At 33.8% G+C, this 25,481-nt stretch overlaps 4 protein-coding genes across 8 annotated transcripts in view; 1 reads left to right on the forward strand and 3 right to left on the reverse strand.

Annotated features, from left to right (window-relative positions):
* Schip1 (Schwannomin interacting protein 1) overlaps positions 1-8,455 on the reverse strand; it is an 18,897-nt gene extending 10,442 nt beyond the window's left edge. Inside the window, exons 1-6 of one of the 3 annotated variants that reach the window (XM_072894183.1) lie at positions 8,005-8,455; positions 4,695-4,769; positions 3,492-3,760; positions 2,893-2,988; positions 1,190-1,533; positions 219-584 (exon numbers count right to left, since the gene is read on the reverse strand). In XM_072894183.1, the coding sequence (XP_072750284.1) occupies positions 219-584; positions 1,190-1,533; positions 2,893-2,988; positions 3,492-3,760; positions 4,695-4,756 (1,137 nt within the window). In that variant the 5' untranslated portion in view covers positions 4,757-4,769; positions 8,005-8,455. Of the gene's footprint in view, positions 1-218; positions 585-1,189; positions 1,534-2,892; positions 2,989-3,491; positions 3,761-4,694; positions 4,770-5,071; positions 5,234-8,004 lie in introns of those variants that run through there. The other 2 variants (XM_072894184.1, XM_072894185.1) reach the window with 2 other exon arrangements.
* Positions 8,456-9,186: 731 nt separating this feature from the next.
* Positions 9,187-11,698, reverse strand: LOC140666710 (growth hormone-inducible transmembrane protein). 2 transcript variants are annotated; one of them, XM_072894196.1, is made up of 5 exons: positions 11,545-11,698; positions 11,108-11,361; positions 10,805-10,916; positions 9,629-10,246; positions 9,187-9,275 (listed from the first exon to the last, which is right to left on the reverse strand). In XM_072894196.1, exons 2-5 carry the CDS (start codon positions 11,316-11,318, stop codon positions 9,188-9,190), a joined length of 1,029 nt encoding a protein of 342 aa, XP_072750297.1. In that variant the 5' UTR covers positions 11,319-11,361; positions 11,545-11,698; the 3' UTR covers position 9,187. The 2 variants fall into 2 exon arrangements, with proteins under 2 accessions (XP_072750297.1, XP_072750299.1); XM_072894198.1 differs by having other exon boundaries at positions 11,439-11,638.
* Positions 11,699-12,567: 869 nt separating this feature from the next.
* LOC140666702 (TBC1 domain family member 25) lies at positions 12,568-19,816 on the reverse strand. Of its 2 annotated transcripts, none has more exons than XM_072894181.1 (10): positions 19,680-19,816; positions 18,968-19,178; positions 18,507-18,616; positions 17,940-18,035; positions 16,864-17,029; positions 15,853-16,549; positions 15,348-15,726; positions 14,756-15,070; positions 14,250-14,666; positions 12,568-14,082 (listed from the first exon to the last, which is right to left on the reverse strand). In XM_072894181.1, exons 2-10 carry the CDS (start codon positions 19,007-19,009, stop codon positions 13,635-13,637), a joined length of 2,670 nt encoding a protein of 889 aa, XP_072750282.1. In that variant the 5' UTR covers positions 19,010-19,178; positions 19,680-19,816; the 3' UTR covers positions 12,568-13,634. The 2 variants fall into 2 exon arrangements, with proteins under 2 accessions (XP_072750282.1, XP_072750283.1); XM_072894182.1 differs by having other exon boundaries at positions 12,569-14,082; positions 15,853-16,507.
* Positions 19,817-20,720: 904 nt separating this feature from the next.
* Positions 20,721-23,767, forward strand: LOC140666708 (uncharacterized protein KIAA2013 homolog). Its single transcript, XM_072894194.1, has 7 exons — positions 20,721-20,901; positions 21,341-21,812; positions 21,898-22,135; positions 22,213-22,451; positions 22,534-22,761; positions 22,986-23,260; positions 23,328-23,767. Exons 1-7 carry the CDS (start codon positions 20,721-20,723, stop codon positions 23,513-23,515), a joined length of 1,821 nt encoding a protein of 606 aa, XP_072750295.1. The 3' UTR covers positions 23,516-23,767.
* Positions 23,768-25,481: the final 1,714 nt, after the last annotated feature.

Consider the following 25,481-nt stretch of genomic DNA (forward strand, 5'->3'; position numbering starts at 1 on the left):
TTAATTGTAATTAAGCAATAAAAAAAACGGTTAAATCTAGATATTAATTAAAAGAAATTAGATATTATCAAGTATTATTTAAAGTCAAAATTATATAGATATCATCTCTCTTCAGATTTCTTGCTTTTGTCGCAAATTTTTAATTGTAATGTTACATGATTTATTTTGAAATTGACAGATTATTATCACAGACTTCATCACCGCCAATTTGAGCTCACCTCACCAATCTCGCTGGTCTTCCCGGAATCCAGGATCTCCTCGATTTCAGGAAACTGTAGACTTTCGTTCACACTGGTGGTCAACTCCACCAGCTCGACCTCGACGGGTACCTCCCTCTCACACTTGTCCTCGAGGATCGCTCGTGACAGTTCGGGCGTGCGCTCGCTTACCTGGTCGGCTAGACCCTCCTCTCGTTCATCCAGGAGCGTCAGGTGGGTCTCCGCCTCGACGATGCCGTTCACGACGACCTCCTCAGGTTCCGGTGACTGTGCCTTCTTCTCAGATCTAGAGACCTCCACGCTCTTGACGTAGTTGATGCACTTTTCCGAAGGCGGCACCACCGACTCGTACAGAGAGGTCACAGTCTGGAACGAGAGAGAGACGAGAGTGGTGATGATGATGTCACGCGAGAATACTCTCGTAGGAGTCGATTATTTTTACGCGTTGATAACTCGCGCCGGCTGCTCTCGTCCGGTTTTGTCACTGACAAGTTTGAGTTAGTCATAGAACGAGTTCGCGGGATTGTCATGATAAGAATTGCGTAAACCGAATTGGTTCAATATCTCTTTGTTGGCGATCAATGCCGACGCAGGAGTAAAAACATCCTTAATCAGTAGAGATAAATCGATCATTCGTCATATGCATTTTTTTCAGAATTTTATATAATGTTAAGTATAAAATATTTGTGAAGACGAAAGAACACTATCAAATGTTAATTATGATTTGAATTATTAATAACAATATTAATCGAAAGACAGTTTTTAAAACTTAATATTTTTGGAGTATTTTATTATTTTGAAAAAAAGGAAAGAATTTTTAAAATATTGAAAAGTTAATGTAAAATTAAATTTTATAATAATAGGCACGCATTGTCAAATAATTGTCATTTATATCTACAGACCTAAAATTTGATTAAAATTTAATTCCGACTCACGAATATAGTATAATCTATTATCAAATGTTCAATTACCTGTATATTAAATTTGGGCTTCTCGTAAAAGATCTTGCGGTCGTTGCGCTGGCCGCAAAGATGATTGATGCTGTCGTCGACGTTGTTGTTGTACTCGTTGCCGTTCTCCGGGGCTATCTCGCGGTGATGGACACCGTAGAGAGGCGGATAGTCGGAGCAGCTGTCGTGCTCGTCTTCGGTCAGATCAGTATCCGATAGCAGAGAAGGCGCCAGATGCTGGAAACCAGGATAGTTAGGGTTGACGATGCCGCGACAGCCCGCAAGCAAATTCCCTTCCTCGGACCAGTCGGACCACTCGGACGGCGTGAGTTCGCGCGACGAGTTCTCGTGCGGAGAGTTACGTCCTGAAACATTTCAGCAGTTGCGCTTGTTTCAACATTGGTCGAATAATTAGACAGCAGAGAGCATTAGATACTTGTCGTGACTCATCGCTATCATCAGACTGACTCGCACGCTCGTAAAAAGCATTCCCGATCGCTTCACCCACTCGCGAGAACCTCAATAACTTGATACGTATATACGATTCATCATTTGTATTGTGTGTATGAATAATTGGTCTAGCTTAATTAACTAATTAATAGAACGCATGCTCTTTTGCCAGTTCTCGATCTTGGAAAATTTTCGGTGCTAGATCTCTTTGATTGTCATTGGGCGGATCAGTGATATTATGATCAATTAAATGTATTCTATAAGATTTATAAGATCTTTGATTTTATACGATTACATAAAGACTTGATTGCATAGATTCTTGATATTACAAAGTCTTTCTTTATGGATCTTTGATTTTATAGAACAGATCATTATCTGAGATTACAGGTGCTGTTTGAATATTATTATAGGATTAATACAAGAGGTTTTTTCTTGATTTCATAAATTCTTTTGTATATAGTTAAATAATAAATTGTACAAATTATTGTTTTTTTTTTTTATACATAATTTATGTATTCTAAACTTAAATATGTAAATTAGATTTTTATCTATGCACCTGCTTTAAGTTGTGAAATATTAGTTATATTATTAATTCTAAATGTTTGTAAATAATTGACTTCATGATTGATTTGATATTTTACTCTTATTAGATAATTTTTAGAGTTAAAATTAACCATAAATTTTAAATCTTTGATAAGCAATGTAATAGTGTGATAAATTAATTGTCACGTAAGCTAATTTTCAACCCAACTACGAATAACTTTGGTTGAACTAAAAATTCCTGCTCTTAACGGTTGATGGTTAATGTCAAGGATGCATGCGCGCGTTATTAACGGCATTCAGTGGAAAATATCGAAGTTCGTTACATGCGCTCCTGCAACAAAACCTTCAAACGCCATTGCTTTCCAATAAAATCTCGGACATCAACATAGCACGGTACTTAAAACAAGCGTGTCTGAAAACTAGGCCAATCTATTGTTCAATATGAAGGAGCGGAGATCTATATTAATGGATCTAACGGTTCAGATGTACATCCATTTTCATTACTCATAGATATTTCTCGAATGACTTCAAAAATTTATTCAAAGATATGCAAGTACGTTTATTTTATCATTTCATTTTTCTGCAGCTTCCTTGCATTTTATCAATTTCTTTTTTTCAATGTACATAACTTTTTATTACATGTGACTTAATCGTATTGTAAGGGAAATTGTTATATTTATATATATCTTTTGTAAATTACATGTGGAATAATTCAGAACGAAGGAGCTCACCTTCGTAATCGGTGAGACTCTCGACGGAGCTGTTCCTTCGTATCCTCGACTCGGTCAGATTGTTGTTTACGTTAGCGGATTGCTCTTCGATTGTGCCTAACAATACAGATCTCTTACTTATACATTATTTTTCTTTTGTTATTTTTTTAGATCCTCTTTATCAATTCTCTAAATTTATTTCAGAGGTTTTTCACATCTCTCTAACATGATTAAATCGCATAAGAGAATTAATTAGATACGCTGTTAGCGTCAACGATATCTATTATTCAAATTGTGCTTTATATTTAAATAAATAATAATTGAGAGAGAGAGAGAGAGAGAGAGAGAGAGGAGAGAGAGAGAGAGAGGGAAGTAAAAATATAAATATTAACACAAAGTATAAAAAATATATCTTGTTGAATTCGTAAGATAAAAATAACTCCAACACATAATAAGTCAATACATACAATCTATTATTACTACAATCTATTATCTCAAAAAAGAAAAATAATTCTTGAAATATTTGCATAAAGCACAAAAAAATAATTACATCCTCCGGATGTAATTATTTTTTTGCTTTTTATTTCGGATCGATATATATTTTGTAGAACGACACTCACCCTCGTAGTCGGCGAGGCTTTCGACGGAGCTGTTCCTCTGTATTTTTGGCTCGGTAAGATTATTGTTGACGTTAGTGGACTGTGGATTGCTTTGCTGGACGTTGTCGCGCGCGATCGCCAGGGAGGACCACGTGGTGGTGTCCTCGGCCAGCCGGAAGTCCGTCGACTCGTCGACCGGGTAGTTCGGCGTGACCGGCTCCCGGGTCGCGTTCTCGTTGCGATCGCCGGCGATCTCGCCGGCACCGATCGACTCGTGCCTGCGGAGCTGGCTGCGGAGCGAGACCGAGAAATGAGTTCAGGTGGATCGATACTACCGTTGCCGTTAGGTATAACGTATAACACTCGGCTTTCCGTCGATGCTCGCCGAGACGATATAGGCGGCAGCACGCCTACGAGGCCGCCATGGATCAGACGTTTATATTTAGCGCCGACTTATAACTAGGAACCGATCAGGCAACTTTGTCGCAGTCGGGTAAATATGTTATATGTAATTGATATGCAATCTGTACGATACCGTTATGTATTTCCTGGATATATGTATATTGTAGGACGTGGAGAATCAAAACATTAAAAGGAGACAGACGAAGATACATGCTCGCTATAAATGAGGATATTATTAATAAATGCTAACTAAAATTAATAATGTAATAAAATTAACCGAGAAATAGTTAATAAGTCATTTTGCCGCTTTTGTTTAATTTCTTAACGATTTATTCGAAATTTTAAAAAAATTATTTTTAAAAACGATATTGTATATTTTTTTATTGTCATAATCACATAAAAAAAGCTATCATTGCAATTCTTTGGAGAATTCAGCAAAAATATATATGTCGAATCATGTTTAATTTCTAAGTACTTTTTCTAAAATTGAAAAAAAGATTGAATTAATCAAATATTCAATGATAAAGTAATTGTTATAAAAAATGTAAATTTGATAAAAATAAAACGTGTTGATAAAAACTGTTTAACGAGGACGATTTAAAATCATTAAAATCACACATTGGGCACTAAAATTAAAACGCATTACATAATATGGGAAACGAAGCGGCCAGGCAATTTTTCTCGCAAACGCTCCGTCATGTTCCGCGTCTCTTTTCAGGGTTTTGATTAGATGATCATTATCTCCGCACGTGATCGCCCGGCTGTCAATTAACCCCCTTTCGTGCGCTCGCTGAGGATATCATCTCATCAAGGTATACTTACTTGTTGTTCAGTCCTCCGGGATGCAATGGCACCGAGACCGAGATGGATTCCCTGAGTCGCATATCGATTCCTCGTCTAAAAAAGAATACTAATGGTCAGCTTAATTCAACGTTCTCCAAGAAGAAAAAAGGAGTCTTGCGTGCACCACTAGCACTAATTTTCTCTCTCTCGAGGAGAGAGAGAGAGAGGGAGAGAGGGAGCGCGCGGAAACGAGATCTCTTCTCCGCTTCCGAGTTCCGATCGCGAAACGACAATGTTGAGAAGCTGCCAATCGAGAACGAGTTGCGACGGAGTTGCGAATCGATCGCACGACACGCTCTCTCCGTCTCCGGCCGGCATTCGCGAGGCTACCGAGGGTAAAAGGGAATGGGACTCACCGTCCGCCATGTTGAAGCCGTGCGCAAGGGGTGCTCGCGTTCAGCCCCGCAGTTTATCGACTCACGACCGACACCCTCGTTTCACCCTCTCCGGCCCGCCCCCTCCTCACTCTGTCTCTACGTCTCGCTATATGTTCATCAACCCCCGCTACTGCGATGCGCCAGGGACGATTTTACATTCCGAGTACCCTAAGGGTTTTTGCATCTCTACGTCTTTACGTTAACGTATCGTTGAATTGAATAATGAATGTTCTCTCTATGTAATCTTTTTTTATATGTATCTCTTCGTACATTATATAATTTTCATATTATCTGTTTAGATATATATATATATATATATATACAGATGCATCGCAAATACAACAAATCAAATTAAAAGATATTTGCATGGAATAGTTTTGATTGCTGTAAATTGTTGAAGGGAAATTATAAAATTTTTATAAATAAAACTTAATGAAACTAGAGATTTATGAATATATTATATATTGCTAATTTAAATTAATCTTTTATTAGCACAATTATAATTAATAAATATTTTAAAGAGAAAGAAATATCTTTTAATATAAATTATATTATTTATTTAGATATTAATTCGCAGTTATATAAAACTAAACTTGTCTCTTTTTGATTTTTAATATAAATTTTTTTTGCAGAACAATCTACATTAGAGTTTCTTATTATAAGACTTACTATTTAAATTTTTTCACTAATCTAAAAAAAAAACGAGAGACATATAAATTTCATATAAACTACGAAGAAAAGATACTTATACTGTGAATGACGCAAGTGGTTTTTTTTTGTTACCCCCTGGAACCGGCACTGTCGTCTACGTAGTGTCATCTCCGTCTCGCACGTGCGCGTCAACCCTCAAGTAGCTTTGAGGCAACCCCTTAATCACCCTCATTTTGTTTTCCCTTCGTGTTCTTCTTTCATTATATGCACCATTCTTCCGCGTGTCTAACATATATAACGCGAAATTATTGAGGAACATACTTTGGCGACTTGCCAAATTGGCGAATTTTCTAAGATTTTTCACATATATGATAGAGATGGATAATTATCCGCATTCAATCTAATAATATGTAGCAATTAATTTGTCTTGAGAAATCGATTTCGAGTTTTTCAAAAAAGTTTGTCGCAAAATACTTTCTCGATAGAAGAGAGATTCAGAACTCTATATTTCTAAGATTTAACTCACTCCAGAAACTTGCATAATTATATATTTAAAATTTAATTTGCTGTGTATAAAAATTTGTACTCTATTCCAGACTAATTCCAGACTTTGTATTATTCTAAAATCTATGTTAAAAAAAGATTTTAATAATTTATATTTTTTTAATAATTTAATTTACCCTGCAAATTTTAAATTAACTCTATAAAAATATTTTATTAAAATATATTTCAATATTAGATTCTAAAGAGAGAGAAAATTTATTTAGAAATATCTCTCAAACAGAAATATTATGTAGATTTCAATTCGTATTTAGAATTTTTCATTTCTTAGAGACTGTAGTCTCAGTCTGAATTGATGATTTCGCAAGTGCGTTGCTGGCGTAGTCACGCAGAGTCACGCGTCGATCGATCGACTCGCCGAGTCTCGTCGGGTCGCACGGCGCCGCTCTTTGCGTCTTGATACTCGAAAGAGCGTCGCCAACGCATTTTTATACACGTACATTACCGTTGGCCTTGCCGTTAACGAGATGCATCTTTTTACGTGCATCCCACCCCGCGCTTCGAGGTCCTCCTCGTGGCTGTTGATCGCACGAGGAATAAGCGCACGCGAGCGAGGAAATGTACAGTTATTTTCGTTGAACCGTTATTGTAACACCGAGAACCATTTGGATCGCAGGGAAATTTTCAGGAAACGATCAAAAACAATTTGAGAAAGTTCATAAATCAAATAGAATCAAGTGCAGTAATTTGTCAGAGCTGCGAACAATTAAAACGATTCAATCCGCTCTTAATATATTTTAATAAGAAAATCAACAGTTATTATTTCATGTAAAGATTTTACCGCAATTATTTGCTAAATACCATACATGCTAGATATGTAAATGTCATTCTTTATAATGATTTTTAGAATAGTTATTGAAAAATTAATATATTCTTTCGATTTTCAACAATTTCAAAATTAACTTACACTCTGAATTTACTTAATTTATTTATTCATTAATTAAACTTTTATAGTAAATGATCATTATCATTATTTCTTTGGTAGCTATAGAAATTAAATTGTATCGATACATTTTGTTACAAATTTACGGCTTGAATAAAAAATGAATCGATACAATAAGCATATCATTATTTAAAGAGAACTCGAGAATTTAAAGAATTTAGAGTATTTATCGAATTAAACTATTGTTGAATTTTAAAAACATGTTTGCAATTACAAAAATATTCTATAAAAGAAATAAAGATTTTAAAATAATCCATTAATTTATTATTAAAAAGAAACTATAATCTTTGATTAATATATCTAAAACTTAAAACATTAAGCATGAAAACCATTAATCAGTATTATTTGCTGTAATTTTAAAAGCTTCTAGTAATAAAATAATAAACTCCAAAATATGATATTAATTATTATTAGCACATATATGTTTTTTTACAGTATCAATAATAATTAATAGATAATAATGCAAAGAGAGGAGACACTGTACTTCAAAGAATATTTAAAAAATAATTTAATTTTGCATCTCTCTCAGACATTATAATATTTTACGTCGGTATTAATATTCTCTGATCGATGAACCAGATAATTATTTAAATAGATTTGTCTGAGCAAATAGAGAGACTGACCTATACGATTTTCATCCTTCGTCAAGTTTTCGAAAAATAATCACATTCCCCGTCCCACGCAATCACATGTAATCGTGCACCTGCATTTTCTTGCATACTATTCGTATATTTATTGTTAGACTCGTGTCACTTACGTTTTCAAATCGGCAGGACGCAAGAGAGTCTCTTCGCTGTCCTTCGATGTCTTTTACGCGCTGCCTCGAGAGTCTCGCATCCGCCGTGACAAGAACGTGGACGGGGAACGTTGCACCAAGTGTACAGCACTTGGAAATGCACACGGTGAGCAGACGCAACGCTGTGACTCACTCGTAGAAATGCAAAAGGAAGCGCAGCGATGCGTTTTCATGCGCGGCGCGAACGAGAGGAGACTGCGAGGCCACGGTGTCGGCGTTCAATGTCCCTCTCTCTTTCTCTTTCTATTCGACGGATATCACTCTCTCGTTTTAACAAACGTCCTTGTCTTCGTTCCCCCTCTCACTTACCCTCTCGCGTCCAGATCACCCTTGGCGACGAAGAGACGAACGCAGGCGCAAGCCCCTCTTTAACGTAGGGGTTGCTGACTCGCTATGTCCTCCTCCCCTGTTTCGTGACGTGATTTCACCGAAAGAGAGAGATACTTGTCAATTATCGGTTCGATGGTCGATTTTGATTTGAGATGATGGAGGTGTCGAGAGATGTGTAACTGATATATTGTCGCATAATTTTACCCTTTCCTTCCATTTATTCGTGAATGAATTAATAATAAAGTACTAGAAAATTATCGATTTACATTTATAGATAACACAAATTTACTGTTTCTAATATATTTAAAATTTATATATATATATATATATATATATATATATCGAGTTATCTTTATACTAAATAAATATAACAGCTAAACAGTTTTAGCGCTAATGACAAACTATCGCCAAAATAATCTGATGAAAAATGACTTGCAACAGCGAGAGCTGATTAGAAACATTTATATATTTCATCATCAACAAGATATAGCTCTAGCATTATATATGTATATGACGTTTTTGTACCTTAAATAACGCACGAAATTTTGACAAGTCATATGATTGCAACACGATCAACTATGTTATTACAGTATATTGTGTAATAATTTTTCCTCTTTCCTTAAACAAGACTTATATAAGTATAAACGGAATATTGAAATATTTAAATTTATTTATCTTAATTTAAAACTGTACAATTTATAATTATTATTAAAGTAAATGTTCTAATTAAATTGAAATATTCTATTATAATTTATGTGTTATTACTTTTATTATCATATATCACTCATTATTAGTTGTTACTCTTTATATTCCTTTATTTACGTTTATTACCACCACCACCAGCCAATATGGATAGAATTCGTACAAAGATGTTGATAGTATCCAAATAAATCGAGATTGCACTGCAAGAATAAAAAATTATTAAATATAAATAAATATTATTAATTCTATATAATGATTCTTAAATATAGTTTAAATGTATAGCTATACATTTAAAATTAAAATTATTTTATAAAAAATGTTGATAAAGATAAATTGATATTTCATAGATCATGGTTTTTATGTCGAAAATATTATATCATTAGAAAAAATTATCCAATAATTCAACTTCAGGAAAGATAAATATTTGATTTTCATAAAAGATTGAGCTAATTTTCTTGTAAGATACTTTTATTAATATTAAAATTTCCATAGAAGCTATTAATTTTTTCCAACACAATAATCTTAAATAGGATCAAACTTTTAAATTACTTACTTATTAATCGGATCATACGGCCTGCCTTCGATGTTGTATGTCGGATACGTTTCCGCCTGTTTGATGATCTTTTGCGTATCATAGAGTAAGAATCCGGAGAACAAGAGGAGACCACCATAAAGCGCCATGGAGTGCAATCCTGATCCTAAGACAGTCGTAGGTGGCAGAAACATAGAACCCAGCGAGCTGACGAACACTACACCTAAACCGATAGCGAGTGGACCGCCCATCGCCAGAAACTTATCACTAGGCGCGCAAATGGCAACTGCTGACAAACCACCGACAACACCGGCGGTGTACCAAGCCGCCCGGATGACCAATGGTCCACCCAGGAGAGATAAGGGTGCCAAAACGGCGCCTACGATTCCAGTATGCACCAACCAAGCTATCTGTTTTGCTCCGAATCCTTCCTTGTATGGAATACTCTGTGCAATTATGCCGCTGCCGATCATCGCGGCCATTGTTACGCCCAGAGCGATCCATCCTTGACGCATTACCATGTTCATCACGGCTGGAGAACGTAGACACATAGCCGCGGATGCCGCGCTGGTTGCGATGGACGCGCCAAAGTACATATAAGTAGATTTCACTCTGTCCCGGACATATTGAGGCCATAAGCTATGTAAAAGAAAATAATTCAAAATTTTATTTCGTTACTATTAGTGTAACTAATTTTGCTTGAATTAAATTAAAAATGTTAAATAAATTTCATATTGATATAAATTTTAAGCTATAACAAATATTAAAATTATAATATAGTAAAGTGACCAGACGTCCCGGATTTTAGGTCTTTGTCTCGCATTACAAATGTCCCGGATTGGATCGAAATTGTTCCGGAAAGAGAGAAAGAGATTTAACCTTTCTAACTTTGTAAGATATTTGTAAACATAAAAAAATGTAAGCACGTGTTTTGTGATTTTATTTTTTTTTTTTTTTTTGCTTTATCTGTGATACGTCCCTCTACTATGTGGTGCTCTTGCCTATAGTTATTATTTAGTAATTGACAACAAAGCTATTCGTCTTGTATTTTATTATGAGTTTGGAAAGTAAACCTTTTTTTTTTTTGCTTGTTGGACACATAAAAACTCCAATTTTGATTATAAATCTCTTATTTTTCTTACACATTCAAATGCAAAAGAATTGGAGCTTACCTTGTAATATTAATAATTTGCATACCTTGCATGATCAATGACACCTGTTTGTGAAGACAGACCCAATCCATAATAACAAAGGGCACCTAATCCTATCACCGCTCCTCCAGCAATTGCTCCTTTTCCGATATTAAATGCTGCAAATAAAAAAATACAACAAATTGTAGAAAACACAACAGAAAAGGCATATACAGTTTTTAACAGTTTGCTTTAATTTTACAGTTTACTTAAATAACCCTACTGTTGGTGAGGCAGCTATGAGATTATTTTGTACAAGTCTCACATAGATATATTGAAGATAAAAATATTTAACACATCTACGATGTACCAGTTTCTCCGGCCGGTGCCATCGCTTGTTCTGTTGCGGTGACTCTCCTTCTCGCGGACCTTGTGTAAGAACTGCGTCCATCGTTAACGAACAGTCTCGCAATTTGACCCTTGGAGAACTGTGGTGAAATTGTTGGGACAACCGGCGTTTTGACGAACGCTGTCAAGCCTGGCGAGACACCAGCTCGACAGATCCTCGCGGCTAACAACATCCTGTTCCTTTAATATCTTTGTGGTCGCGATTTATTGACAATTCTACGGATGAAACAGAGACGCATATCGTTAAAACTGCGTGTACGTCGTTATAATGATATGTCAAATGTATAGTTTACATGAAAATGTTTTACGATGAAATTTTGAAGGTTCGAAGAAGAGAGAAAAAAGTGATCGTTCAGATCCACGTGAAGAAACGTTATAAAAATTCTCGTATTTACTCACATGATGCAATAGCGATGCGATTGTTTCCCCGAGCCTAAGCCAGCCAGATGATCAAAACGAATTTGATACAATTAAGTGACGCATGTGTAGACTACGCGAATTTAATTTGCGACATTGCGAGCGGTGTCGCCACGTGCTACTTATTGTCACGTGCGCGTGACACGAAGTTTCTCGATCAGAATGCGTTCGAAAATCCTATTCGTAGGATAGAATAACATTGAATTGACCAATCAAGACAACGAAATTTTTCCTTCCTTTGTTCTGATTAGTCAATTAAAAATTACCCCTTAAATTGAAATAATAAATATCAATCCCCTTTCCTATAAAATTTATAGTTTTTTATTAATAAATAATAATATAAAATTTAAAAATTAGATTACGAATATTAATCATTCTTTGAATAATCAAAGGATGTCTCTTTGAAACTTGCTTTTAAATTTGTAACTGAATTTCTTTAGTGAATTCATTGATTATTAGTCTGTAGAGCAAAGATTTATATTAGTAATAATATATTGATATATTTTTGTAATAAAATCTGAAATTAAAAATTCAAAAAGATAAAGTTTATATGTCAAATCTGTTAATATAAATCCATGTTTCATACTTTTGAACGCCTCACAGGTTTCTCTCTCTTTGACTACATAAGTACTTACATAACGTTTTTCTCTGGTCAAATATAGACAATGTAGTTTATTTTGTATTGTTATTGTAAAATATTGAAAAGTATCACTTTCCCTATTTGCATGAATTTTTTAACTTTTTCCACACATAATTTATTATAGTTGATAATTTATCATTATTATTTAACAATTTAATAAAAATTGTTTATACTTACAATTAATGTGGGACAATTATACTCATGCTTTAAAAAGGAAAAATAAAAGAAATATATAACTAAAAAGAATAAATTTTGAAATTGATTACTAATTATCACATAGTTTGTATTATCAATAATTTATTCTTTTTTTATGTATATCATTAGCAATTTAAACATTGCTTAAATAATGTAAATGTTATATAAGCGCATTTAACTATTAGGCAAAAAAATTATTTATATACTTGTTAAAAAAAAGAAAATTAATTCTTTCCTCAGAAAATTTTTGTGACTCCATCAGAGGATCTAAACCCAATGAATGGAAAGCGATGAGATTATCAGCAATAAAATTAAATGCACTTTATTGTCGTTTCTCAAGCATACTGTTTGAGAACAAAGTAATCTGCTAGGATAGGATATAGATATATCTTACATATTTAACGCATTCGAAGACGAGGCGATCATAAGATATGATCACCCTCGAATACATTAAGCTAAGGAAACTTAATTCTACAAGATACAGCGAGAAAAGGTTTGTTGATGCGAATGCATGATATTGTGCAATAATGTTACAATAGAATGGTAACTATGCGTGCCATCCGTGGATTAACTGAAGCATTTCTGATCGTTGTTTCTTGAGATCTTTTCCGAATAAAATCCTAATCCATCATCTTCTAGTTCTTTATGCGAAATATGAGAGAAGTCTTGTAGAGATGCTGTAAAATGATAGATAAGTACAGGCAAGGGCTTTATCTCTGATCAATCGACTTTTCTCTCGACTTTTTTTGAAAAAAAAAAAAGAAAAAAAAATTATGGAAAAAAATATTTCACAATTTCTTATGTGTGTAACGTAGATATGTTGCACCTTATTGCTTTCTTGTTAAGTATTGGTCATTTATTCGTTGTTTAGATTTGGATTTATTTTCAATTTATATATATATATAAGTATATATAATTTTTATTTAATAATAATTAAAAAAAATACATATACACATTGAAAAGAAAAAGATTATAGAAAAAAGAATGATTAATCAGAGACACTGTTTTATGCAATGCGATTGTAAATTCACAGCGAACGTTGTAAATGTCTTATGAATCACAAACGGAAGAGCATCGTAATAGAATTAATTCGAATTCCCTTAATTTTTCGGAATGTTAATCGATGACATAATTTCCGTGATATGTAATCCAATTTATCGATTGAAATAATTCTCAAATCTCAGGTCGCCTGTGTGATTATGACTTAATAATTTTTTAAGAGATAATTAAGGAAAAGTTATACATTCACACAATCCGGCTTGCCAGAAATCGAGCCGGCTGAGGACGAGGTCGAATGTCTTCTAAGATAGCCAGCGAACAGCTGTCTCGCCTGATTCAGAACACGGATCACATTGTGACGGCGAATCATCTTGTCGAAGTGCATCGCCATCTCGTTATAATCCATCTGATTACGCATAACAAAGTCTCGGTGTTGCAGCAGAAGGGTGATACATAGGAACATTAAAAAGGGATTGCCGCCACCGAATTCGTGCGGAGGTGGCAAGGAGCTTTCACCAAGCTGATCCTCGCTCGTTCCCGCGGGTATAAGATTAGTCAGCTCCGTGGCTTCCTCGCATTGCTCTTGAACAGATTGCTGCTGTTGCTGCTGTTTTGTCGGACTCTCCGAAACAGGCGGATTTTGGTGCCAACTCTCGGTCCCTTCGCTGTCCGACGCTGACTCGGACCTGAAAGATAAAAAGTGCTTTGATAAAAAATGGAAAACACTTCACTCTCCATCATGTGTATCAGCATCGATTTTTTGAAATTTTTATGATAGAGTTTTGACCTACATATGTGAATTTTATTCATTTTCAGACCTATAAGTTTTTACGAATAAAAAATGTATATATACCTAATGGTACATTTCAACAATCTGATCGGCGTGACGGATTTCACGCCATTCTGATCTTCCAAAATTTCACCGTCATATTCCAATTCTGCCTGCTCGTCCGGAGTCGTGGGGTGATGCTTCTGTTGTAATGTGTGTAACGGATTCTCCCATACGAAGACGTCCGCGGCTGGACTGCACCTCGCCAATTCCGTTTCGGTTTCGCTCTCCGGTAAGTCGCTTTCTCTTTTCGAGAGTACGCAATCGCACTGCATCTCGCTAGGCGGGGAAAGTCCAAACACTTGTCGATCCAGCGATTCCAATTCCAGTCTTAACTCTCTGGTCACCGATGTAGTCATCGGAAAGAAATCCGTGGAATCGTCCGGTGAACTCGGTTCATCCCTCAACACTCTGATGACACCGCTTTCGCTTGAGACACGCCTACAATGATGAAATATAATACTTTCGAATCGTTCATTCTTACAAAATATGATTCAGCTGTCACAGATGTCTTAATTAAAAATGATTACCTGAGTTCAGGTTCAGCATCGCTTGGCGTAACTTTGCTACGATTGAGACTAGTGAAATTCAAGAATTCGTTCAAATTTTTTACCACTCGCGCACATTTCTTTTCACCAGAACTGTCGCTTTGCTCACTGTTTTTAATTTGTTCTTTGTTCGAGGCAGACAATCTGTCTTTCAATTCGAGAAGATTCGAGTGTTTCGATTTAACTGGAATAGAATCTGTACTTAGGCACTTTTCTGTTGACTCTGTATTCTTTTTATTTTTTGTACTGGTCAAATCGTTTTCCGAATCAGAAAACGCTTCGTACGGCGAGTTAGATCTGAAAGTAAATATCTTATTAGTAGAATTAAAGTTATTAAATGCATAACTTTTAATTAACAATTTTAATTTAAAAAAGAATAAACAAAAGAATTTTATTTACTGAAAAATCGGAGAGTATTCGTATTATTGTTTACGAATATTTCTGACATTTCCATCTAAATCTTTCTTCTATACATCTATCTTGCTAAATCCATCTGAGCTTTATTTTATTCAAAAAGCATATTTTTATAGTTTCAAGTAACTTCAATTACTATGCAACTATGCAAACAAGAAACCTTTTCGTTTCTCCGTTAACCTCGGTAGCTGATTGTACAGTCGAGTCCTCCATGCTGAAGGTTTTCCGTTTTATCCTACTGGCTGAGGAACTCTGTCGTCTGATAGCGCAGACCTTAGTATATGCGTTTTCACGGATGTGCTTCACGTTTGGACTCGGCGGCGGCGACGGTGGCGGGAAAGGCACCTCGGCAAGACTGAGCTCGCCGGTCGGCGGTGACGCTGGTAAAGCGGCCCACAAAACCTCGAGCATCCTAAGCGCATCATCCAGTGCGAACTCACGTTTCATTTCCAACAACAACCAACGATAGCAAAATAGTAGATCGTCCGCTTGATGAGATTTTAAGTACGCGTAAAAGTCAGGGTCATAATGCTGAAGACCTGCGAGAAAAACCTTAGTATCATTGCAATGATATTTTTGTAGTGAAATTATTAAACACGTGGATGATAAAGACTAGAAATTTACAGAATAGATAAGGCGCAAAATGCATTTCAATAATTGATTACCTTCTGCAAGATGAGCAAATTTGGTGGTCATGGCGATGCCGTCGAGCATAAAGTTAGCCTTCAATCTTCTCATGAGAGCGCAGAGACAAATGTAGGCTTGAGCTTCGTCTCGCATCGTGACTAGAAGAGGCGAAGCCAGGTCGCTCATGCCCTGGCAATAACTTACGCTTGGATGATTTAAAGCGTACGTCGTCAAAATGTTGAAAAGACTCGCTGTGTTCTGATTGTCGTCTGAGCCGCCGTAAAACTTGTGATGTCTATCCGTTCTGAGGACGTCCTTCCTTACCATACCAGTGACGTAGCCTAGATCGCCGACATTTTGACTTTTTTGCACCAGCACGCGCCATCGTTCACGTAAATTCTGGTATTCCTGCGCCTTCCTCTTCATGTAATCCATCCGTTCGCGACCCGACATCCCTTCCGGATACACATTCAGAATATGCTTCCAGACTACTTTACGCAGACTGGGTTCGATCCCGCCAAAGTAGATAACAGCCCTCAGATCCTTAGAATGTATCACTTGACCAATCGGATCCAAAAATCGACGAAACTCAGCATCTGTTAACGGTGGTCTAGGAGGATGAACGTTTTGCTGATGAGACTCCTCGCCCAAGTTACCCAATGCACGTTGCACCATATTCAATGTCCTTTCCATCTGTGACGAAAAATTAAACGGGAGATAGGATACACCAAACAACTGTAATAAAAATAATCACAACAAACTAATAAAATAATAAAATAAAATAAAAAAAATCACAAGAAACTAATAATTGAAGAAATAATAAGAAAAATATATAATATAAAAAAAGAAGAAATAAAAGAACAAAAATAATTTTAATTACGGCAAAAATTCGTGTGTGATTTTCAATTGAATGAAAAGTATTCACTGTCGGATTAATTAATTTTTCTCATTTAATCCTTTCTGATATTTCTGCAGAAATATTAAGCATCTGTGAAATATTTTTAATATTACTTCACTGTGACCGATGTTGAAGATGCAATGGCACTTACCTTATTCATTATAAGACCGGGCAGCTTTGGCGTTTTGTAAGGAAACCCAGTTTCCTGCTGACGCGTCGAAACTTCTTGTGCATTTTGCTCCCAGTAACACTCGCAGTCTCCGGTTTCACCAAAAGGCTTTAGGTTTACTTGTAGATAAAGGTATGGCTCGGACGCACTTAAAGAACTCATGTTAGATTAAAAAAATGTTTGTGTGTATTTATCGAGACATATCTATTATACAGGGTGTACCATTTGTCTTATTTTTATTTAATTTTTTTATTATATAAAAATAGAATATTGATATAAAAATAAGACATAAATAATAAATACATATACAGGATGTTTGATTTAAAATATCTTATTGTTATATAAAAAATTAAATAAAAATAGAGTATTTTAGATGAGATTTCCTGTACATATATTTATTATACGTATACAGGGTGTCCGGTAGTAATCTCCCGACCTTCCATGAGCAGATAGAGCAAGTCAAACCGAATAGAAAAGTCCTTTACCATTTTGCGATTTGCGCAATAATTATTAAACTATTAATTAAAAACGCTCAGCGAACGATATTATATATACAATACAAAGTGTCTGGTAATAATTGCCCCACCTCTCCAGGGCTGACATAGCAAGTGAAACTGAATATAAAAGTCCTCTACCATTTTGCAATTTTCGCAATAATTATTAAAATATTAATTAAAAACGTTCAGCGTATGCCGAACGCGCTCATACGCGGAGCGTTTTTAATTAATATTTTAATAATTATTGCGAAAATCGCAAAATGGTAGAAGACTTTTACGTTCAGTTTGACTTGCTCTATCAGCCCTAGAGAGGTGGGGCGATTATTACCGAACACTTTGTATTGTATATATGTATAATATCGTTCGTTGAGCGTTTTTAATTAATACTTTAATAATTATTGCGCAAATCGCAAAATGGTAGAGAACTTTTCTATTCGGTTTGACTTACTCTATCTGCCCATGAAAGGTTGGGCGATTATTACCGGACACCCTGTATATATATATATATATATATATATATATTTAATATTATCTGTGATAATCAACTAATTGGTCGGTCACCTGATAAAAGCAGCGTCCAAATCCCAGTCCGAAAGTAAGAACAGATACGTTTCACAGCCATAGTCATCGATCGCTCGATACGAAACGGTAAATTCTCTGCAACACGCGAGCGATTTTTACGGCGTTCTGCTTAATATTTGATGACGCGATAAACACGATAAATTCAAGGATGTTTGTACGTTTGTGTTTCAAGAAAGAAGCTCTTTTGTATGTTATATAATATTTTGTGTCATTAATTGACTGACAATGAGTAATAAAAAACTGGCAATGGTGTATCTATCAATAATTATTTTATCATGAATGAAAAAAGAAAAGCTATTAAATTTTATCAGAATACATTTTACAGATTAACACTCATTGTTTGTAATATTTTATGTATTTTTATAATTAATTCATGTATTAATGAATTATATCCTTTTTTTCAAAAAATAAGATTTTTTCTTAAAAACTTAACTTGTGAATATAATATAACATTTTATCTTATATATAGTTTTGCTACATTATATTTTAATCATAGATAAAATTATTTAAATATTTTAATTAAATTTTATTATATTAATATCTCACCCTTTTATGTCAAAAGCTTTGATGAGAATACTCTGCAGTACTTCTATTGATGTTATTTGAGGATCCACACTAAATTTGCGGTATTCAGGTTGGTGTCTAGTTTCACACTTCTAAAACAGGAAAGATACATAAAAGAGTTGCGTTATTAAAATATATAAATTAATATCTTTTCAATTTTTAAAAAATATGTTTTTAATTAATTTATATAGCTATTTCTCATATATGTTATGTAATTACTATGTCTACCATTATAAATACTATGTATTATAATTTATTCTATTAGATTTTATGTATATTTCTATACTCAAATGTAGTCTAAATTACTCTCCATATATAAAAATCTAAAATTATATAAAACTCTCTCTCTCTCTCTGCTTTTTTTATTATCTTTTCTTATTAAAAAATGTTTGATTGTTTTAATATGTAAAATTGGAGGAGAGATGAAAAAAATTCTATTATACCTTAACTTTGACGCGTACAGCCTCTCTGGGACAACCAAACATGTTGACAGTGTATACTTTATTGGTCCTCCTTCAAATAAGTGTGATTTCAAGCTAAATTTCCAACTATCATGATTCTTGCATACTATAACTTCTAATTTCTTCTATATATTGATAATTCATATATTCATCAAATTTGAATATAACTGTCGTAGTAGTGAGACTGACTAAACTGAAAAATTGATAAAGCAAGTTCAAAATAGTATCAGTGTAATTAACATACATTGATAAGACTATATTAAACAAGAGAGAATATTTCTTGCCTAAGAATAAATTCTCTCATTTTACAATAAAATTGACAATAACACATATATATATTAATAAATTATAAAATATTATTATCAACCACAAATTATTACACAATAAAAGATTAAAGTATATTCAAAATTTTGTTAATCAAGATTGGATAATTTTATGTGCTATTGACTACATACTATATATTTTTTTGCAGCAGAATAAATAATAATATTACAATTAATGAAAACAGATGGAACAATAAATTTTATTCTTCATTATAAAATATATTATAAAGTATATTAATATGTAATAACACCACTATATAATTAAATTCCTAATTATTATTTATTTTTACTGTTATCGATTTGTCAAAATTATTTAACACTTTCCATTCTCGATTAATAATAAAGACTGTATGATAATTATTAATAATTACTGCGAAAAAGGCTGTGTATATCAATCCACGGTGTGCACACTAGAATGTACAATACACTCTCCACCACAACGGGTCATGCTCGTGTGCTCGCTTTCTAACTCGTCTAATTACACGTTCAGAGCAATCATATGTGTCTGGCAGGAGTAGAAGATCGGGAGGTCGACCTGGACGATGATCAGTAAAAACTCCGATCGCGGGGAAGACTAAAGCGGACTTTACCGCCAAAATTCCAGCCTGTCGTCGGTAGCCGTTGTTTATTACTGTCTGACGTCGTCCCGTCGACGTAACGCCGACGTGACAGCTCCGTTACAACGTTACAACACAAGCGTCAGTCGCGCGTTCCCCGAGCGCACTGTTCGATTTTTGCGTCTGCGACAGGAACGAGACATCACGTTTCATCGCCCCGTTCCACCATACATGACCTTCGATCTTTCAAAATGCAACGTGCTTTTGATTGAATCTTCTCTGCATCTTTCTAAGTATTTTTATCTTAAAGTATTTTTTTTCCTACACCATTTTTTATAATTTATAGCCTACGTAATATTTAATCCGAATGTTTTTTAGATACGTGGATAATAGTAAAAAAAAAAATTTTTGCAACTAAAGAAAAATTTCTTTTTGACATTTATATATGTCTATATGTATGCATGGAATAAAATACGAAATTAAATAATAAATAAAAACGCTCCGGTGATAAAGGATTGCAAAATAAAGCGCGATCTATAGAGCCCATAACCAACAAGGCGGGATCGCATATGGTCTGTCACATCAGCTGATACAGAGAACCGGTTGTCGTGTTTACGTCGTTTCGTATGGCTTTTGACAACGCACCTTGACATTTCACAGTTGGTGCACGATTATAAATAATATTACGCGTTCGCGTACGGACCGAGGGCGATCTGCTGTAGGATGAAAACAAGATCTTGTCGGTGATTTATTTCCTCGATTCGATCAGGATCAGGTTATGTCCACCATCATCGTCGATTCGACGAAGGGATCACCGAGGATCACTCAAGGGTACACGCGTTTTATCAGCTCGCCATGAGAACCGGCGGCATGCTGGACGGTCGCGAGTTTGGCAAGCGTGTACGTCGTCTCCTAGACGGCAATTATTCCTACCGTAAGATCCTGCTGATTGTCCTGGTGGTTGGCGGCTTCCTATTGTACTTCGGTCCATCTTTCGCACAGTGGCTCTTCTCCACCGCTAGAGAACCTATAGAAGGTAATTTTATTACTTTTAGAAGCGATATTTCATTATATATTGTACATATCAGAATTAACTATTAAGTTGGCTTGTCCCAAACGTCTTTATGCATTGAAGAGATTTATGTAAATTATATATTATTTTGCAATGATCTAGAATAAGAAATAACTGATTAATGTTAATTATCTACTTTTTTGTTTGAATATAAATTGTATTGTATAACATATATATATATATATATATATATATATATATTATATACAGTAAAATAATTGCTATACAAAAAATTATCTTTTTTTCTAAAGAAAAATGTATTTTTCAATTTTTTGAATTTATTTTAAAGTCACGCTATATAAATTTATTTAGATATAAAAGTCTCTCTTGTTACATAAAATTAAAAATTTCTATAATATTCATACATAATGATTATAGAAATAATTCATACATTTTTCTACAGCATTTGAGGATCACTGCATAAATGAAAGGTTGGCCAGTTTTTATTTTGACGCTATTGAATATAATGCAAATATTCTGCACAATCCACCTAAAGAGAATGAACATTCTTATTTGCCATATATTGGTAATGGTGTCTTTGGAGTCTCCGTTTCTCCAGAAGGCTGGCTGTATATTAAACATGGGAGAGCGCTTTTACTGCCTGTGCAATGGCAACCATTGATCTCACATTCTATACCCAAGGATAGCTCTTATCGAGAAGCTACCATTGTTCATTTTACAAACGGAATTGTTTATAAGTATCAGTGCCTTAGAGAAGGATATTACGTAGACTTTCAGTATTATGCTCATAGAGGTCTTGAAGGGATTTTGGTGCAGTCTATAAAAGTCTCCAATCCATTTTCACTCTCTCAGGAGGTTCCATTGAAGCCACAGGAATCCACTCATTGGAGTAATTCTCATATAGAGCCCATCAAGTAAGTAATAGCATTGTTTTAGAGTTAAAAAAATTTATAAACATTTATTTTGTCTAATAACTTACATACTTTTTAATGTATTCAGGATTCAAGTAGATGGGTTTAGTCATGAGTACACTGTTGTGTCTGGATTTGTATCAGTGCCCAATTCCAACAAGATAATAGTCATATCAATAATTTATAAAGTTCCACCTAAAACAGTTCAAGTGAAGGCACGTAGTTCTGTCAAATTGGAATTCTTATCGAGCATTCAATACAGTGAGCCAATCTCGTCTGAACAGTATCATATAGAACGCGATGCCACCAAGAAGAAGGCGATCGATGTAAGCAAACAAAAGACTTTTAAAATGTAATATTGAAAAAGATAATATATGTACCTTTTATCTTTTTCACTGTACAGTTAATGAAAAAGGCGATCGGACGCCAGCAACGAAGTCTGAGAGAGGAACATGTGAATCTCTGGCAAAGTTATTGGTACACAAGCCTAAGGATAAGCGACTCCAAGGCTGATGGTGCCATTAATGGCCACAAGATAAATTCTACCATGTATTATGTATTATCTCAAGTATCGAGAAGTACTCAAGATGTGGAGAAAAATGTTGGCATGAACGAGGGCTGCTATCGAGGTCACCACACCTTGTAAGATATTTAAAGTTATGTGTCTTATCTTTTAAAATAATTATTACATGTTTAATGTTACATACATTTCTCATTTATATAGAGACGCCCCTCGCTTGTGGAAAGACACATCGTTCATTGAAGCTGTGAATGAGATAGTCGAGGCGTGGTTGATAACATTAGAGAAACAAGGCTGCCATCATTTAGTGACTGGTGGTCCTGCGGCTGTACAGCAAGCAATCGTGTTAAGTCTTGGTAGTTTGAGATTCAGTAATCAACATCTTGAATTCAATATCGATCCTCAGTATCTCCATCGCGACTATTTGTTCAAGTATGATTTGCCAATACTGTTATATTAAATCAGATATTTAATTAGATTACATTAGACATAGTTTAAAAATAATCATAAATAGTTTATATCGAGAAAATGTGATTTATTGAAACAAAATTAATGTTTTCAAATCAAACTTATATATATATATATATATATATTTTTTTTTTTTATTTACAATACTTATAAAATAATATAACGTTAGGATTGTCTTTTTTTTTCAGGCGTATAAGTTATGGAAATTTAACGCATGTGAATATATCTGTAACAGTCGGTGAAGATAATCGTGCACTATTAGGAGTAGCCTTGGACAAGAGTGACAGTGTTTATTTTGGATGTGATGCTGGCTGTTTAGATGCGCCGGTGCCTCTGAGCCAGACCTATACAAACTTTCCCGTCAAGTTAACAAAACCTCTAACTGCAATACTTTATATAACATCTGATCACCAGCATATGCAGGAGCTTCGCAACGCTTTGCATGTGCACGAAGTGGATGATGGTATGTTTAAAAAAGTTGGTATATATTAATCACTAAGAAGCTAACGTGTTTGTTTCTTTTTTTTCAGCACCGGCGCATGATCACCAGGTGATGGCCTTGCATAAACATGGACATCAACTTGGAGGCTTGCCCACTTTATTCTGGGTGAGCATATGTTTTCTGATAATTGTGTTCCATCTCTTTCTATGTAAGCTAATTTGTAATGAATATTATAGCCATCAAGATCGGCAGAGAGTCCGATATAATAAACCGTAATATGATTGTATATAATTTTTCTAATTAACGTAATGTGTACATATGTATATTGTAATGTGTACATACATATACATATATTTTTTTAAGTGATGTATGTAGCTAATCATTTTTCAAGTGAAATTGATGTGTATGTGTAATATATAAATCTTATTTTTTTATAGTGATAATTACACAATGAATATATATTTTATGTGAGAAATTGAAAAGCAATGTTTTTTTTAATGCAGTTGAGAATCGGGCAAAATATTATTTTTGCTGCATATTTAACGCTAAAAGTGTTTCTATTAGTTTTCAATTCAATACAATAATATATTTTATAGGTAATTTATATTTATATGTATAGAAAGTACTATACACACGTAATTTTGTGATTCTCTATAAAAATCTCTAATGCAATCTCCTTTATAATAAAGATCTATAATAGAGACTATATGAAAAAAAAAACAAATTAAATTTTTTTTTATTAATATTCGTATAATTTTTATTTCTTCGTAATCAATTTTTGTACAATTCCTATTTTTTCCCTATTTATTATATTCTGAATTTATTATATTCTGATTTCTATTAGACAATTAAAATAATGAATATAACTGATATACAGCAATTGCTTTTTTTAATATTTTCTTTTTATTGAGATTAGATTTTTTTATCAAATATTTAAAACCCAAGTTCATTTAACTTGCAGCTCATTTCTTAAAATTTTTTGTGATAATTGGATACAACGTGATAAAAGGAAAAGGTTTTAAAATTTATCAGCACCATTAATGCTGATTACGAAAATGATTTATGTTGACAACATTTATTATAGAATATGTTAAATGTATAATAAATTACGCTACAACATAAGTATGAACGCGTACATAATTAATATATAATAACGTAGGATGACTATTGATTAGAGATCTGATTGGTATGATTTAACAGCAAGATAATAAAGGTTCAGTGGTTCAGTATGCCAGAATGTTTGTGAATGATTATTATCATTGAAGTCGCCGTTGACGAAACGATAAACGATAACTGATAAAATTAATCCTCACCTCACAGAAATATATGTATATCTAATGGACACAATCAATAAATAATCTTTTATTTTATTATAGAAAATATCATTGAAAAGAGTATTGAATTTTTCTAACATATCTATATGTTATTTTGAAAAATATAAGTAAGAAAAAATATATTTATATTTAAAATTAATTTTTTAAAAGATTTAAGAAAGTGTGAAATGTTTATTATAGAATCAGCCAATTTTAAGTGCAAAAATAATTGTTGAAATTTTTAAACCAATATGTAAAAAATTATTTAAAAGAACTTTATATGTATTGTTTAGCTAAAAATTGTTTTTTTTCTAGAGAATATGTATATTTTACAAATGAAAAAGTAACATAACGTTCATAGAATTTCGCTTCTTATTATTTCAATAAGGATTAATAATAAAAAGAAACTTTTTAAGAATTTAGTTGTTTGAAATGACAAAAAAATGCGTTGACAGCGACGTATTAAATTATAATAATCTTTTTTTTAAGCGTAACCATGACTAGAAACAATCATGAATTCTTGTATATATTTCACATGGACGAAAGCGTGTTGCAGATCCAACATCATAACGCAAATAATTCCGAACACGTTCGCGTTAACTTAAGTTTCTTATTAATTGACATATGACGTCGCGCGTTTTTCGATACGACGTGACGCTTATTAAAAAAAATTTCCACGAAGAGAGTAGCGTTAATCAGTCTAAGTTTGTTTAATCTATCAATAATTTAATATATGACGAGATCATACAGACGATATTAATATCACTAATTATTCTTACGCGACTAATCACATAATTTTCACTCTTTAGTCTGGAAGCGAATGTCTACGGAAAATAATGAAGATAAATAAATACATAATCTAGGCCGATAGAACTGACGGTTGAGAAACTAAAAAAAAATAAGGTTTCTTTTCTTCAAAACTGAAAGAC

The sequence above is a fragment of the Anoplolepis gracilipes genome, chromosome 6 (genome assembly GCF_047496725.1).
Source record: "Anoplolepis gracilipes chromosome 6, ASM4749672v1, whole genome shotgun sequence".
NCBI classification, from domain to species: Eukaryota; Metazoa; Arthropoda; class Insecta; order Hymenoptera; family Formicidae; genus Anoplolepis; species Anoplolepis gracilipes.

Coding starts and splice junctions, on each gene's coding strand:
- LOC140666710 (XM_072894196.1), bottom strand. CDS start 11,318: ATGTTGTTAGCCGCGAGGATCTGTCGAGCTGGTGTCTCGCCAGGCTTG. Junction 10,247..10,804: donor GGTGTCATTGATCATGCAAG/GTATGCAAATTA, acceptor TCTTTTACATAG/CTTATGGCCTCAATATGTCC. Junction 9,276..9,628: donor CCGTATGATCCGATTAATAA/GTAAGTAATTTA, acceptor TTATTCTTGCAG/TGCAATCTCGATTTATTTGG.
- LOC140666702 (XM_072894181.1), bottom strand. CDS start 19,009: ATGTTTGGTTGTCCCAGAGAGGCTGTACGCGTCAAAGTTAAG. Junction 16,550..16,863: donor CCGGTCTTATAATGAATAAG/GTAAGTGCCATT, acceptor TTTTTATTACAG/TTGTTTGGTGTATCCTATCT. Junction 14,667..14,755: donor GATGCTGAACCTGAACTCAG/GTAATCATTTTT, acceptor TCATCATTGTAG/GCGTGTCTCAAGCGAAAGCG.
- LOC140666708 (XM_072894194.1), top strand. CDS start 20,721: ATGAGAACCGGCGGCATGCTGGACGGTCGCGAGTTTGGCAAGCGTGTA. Junction 22,136..22,212: donor CCAAGAAGAAGGCGATCGAT/GTAAGCAAACAA, acceptor TTCACTGTACAG/TTAATGAAAAAGGCGATCGG. Junction 22,452..22,533: donor TATCGAGGTCACCACACCTT/GTAAGATATTTA, acceptor TCATTTATATAG/AGACGCCCCTCGCTTGTGGA.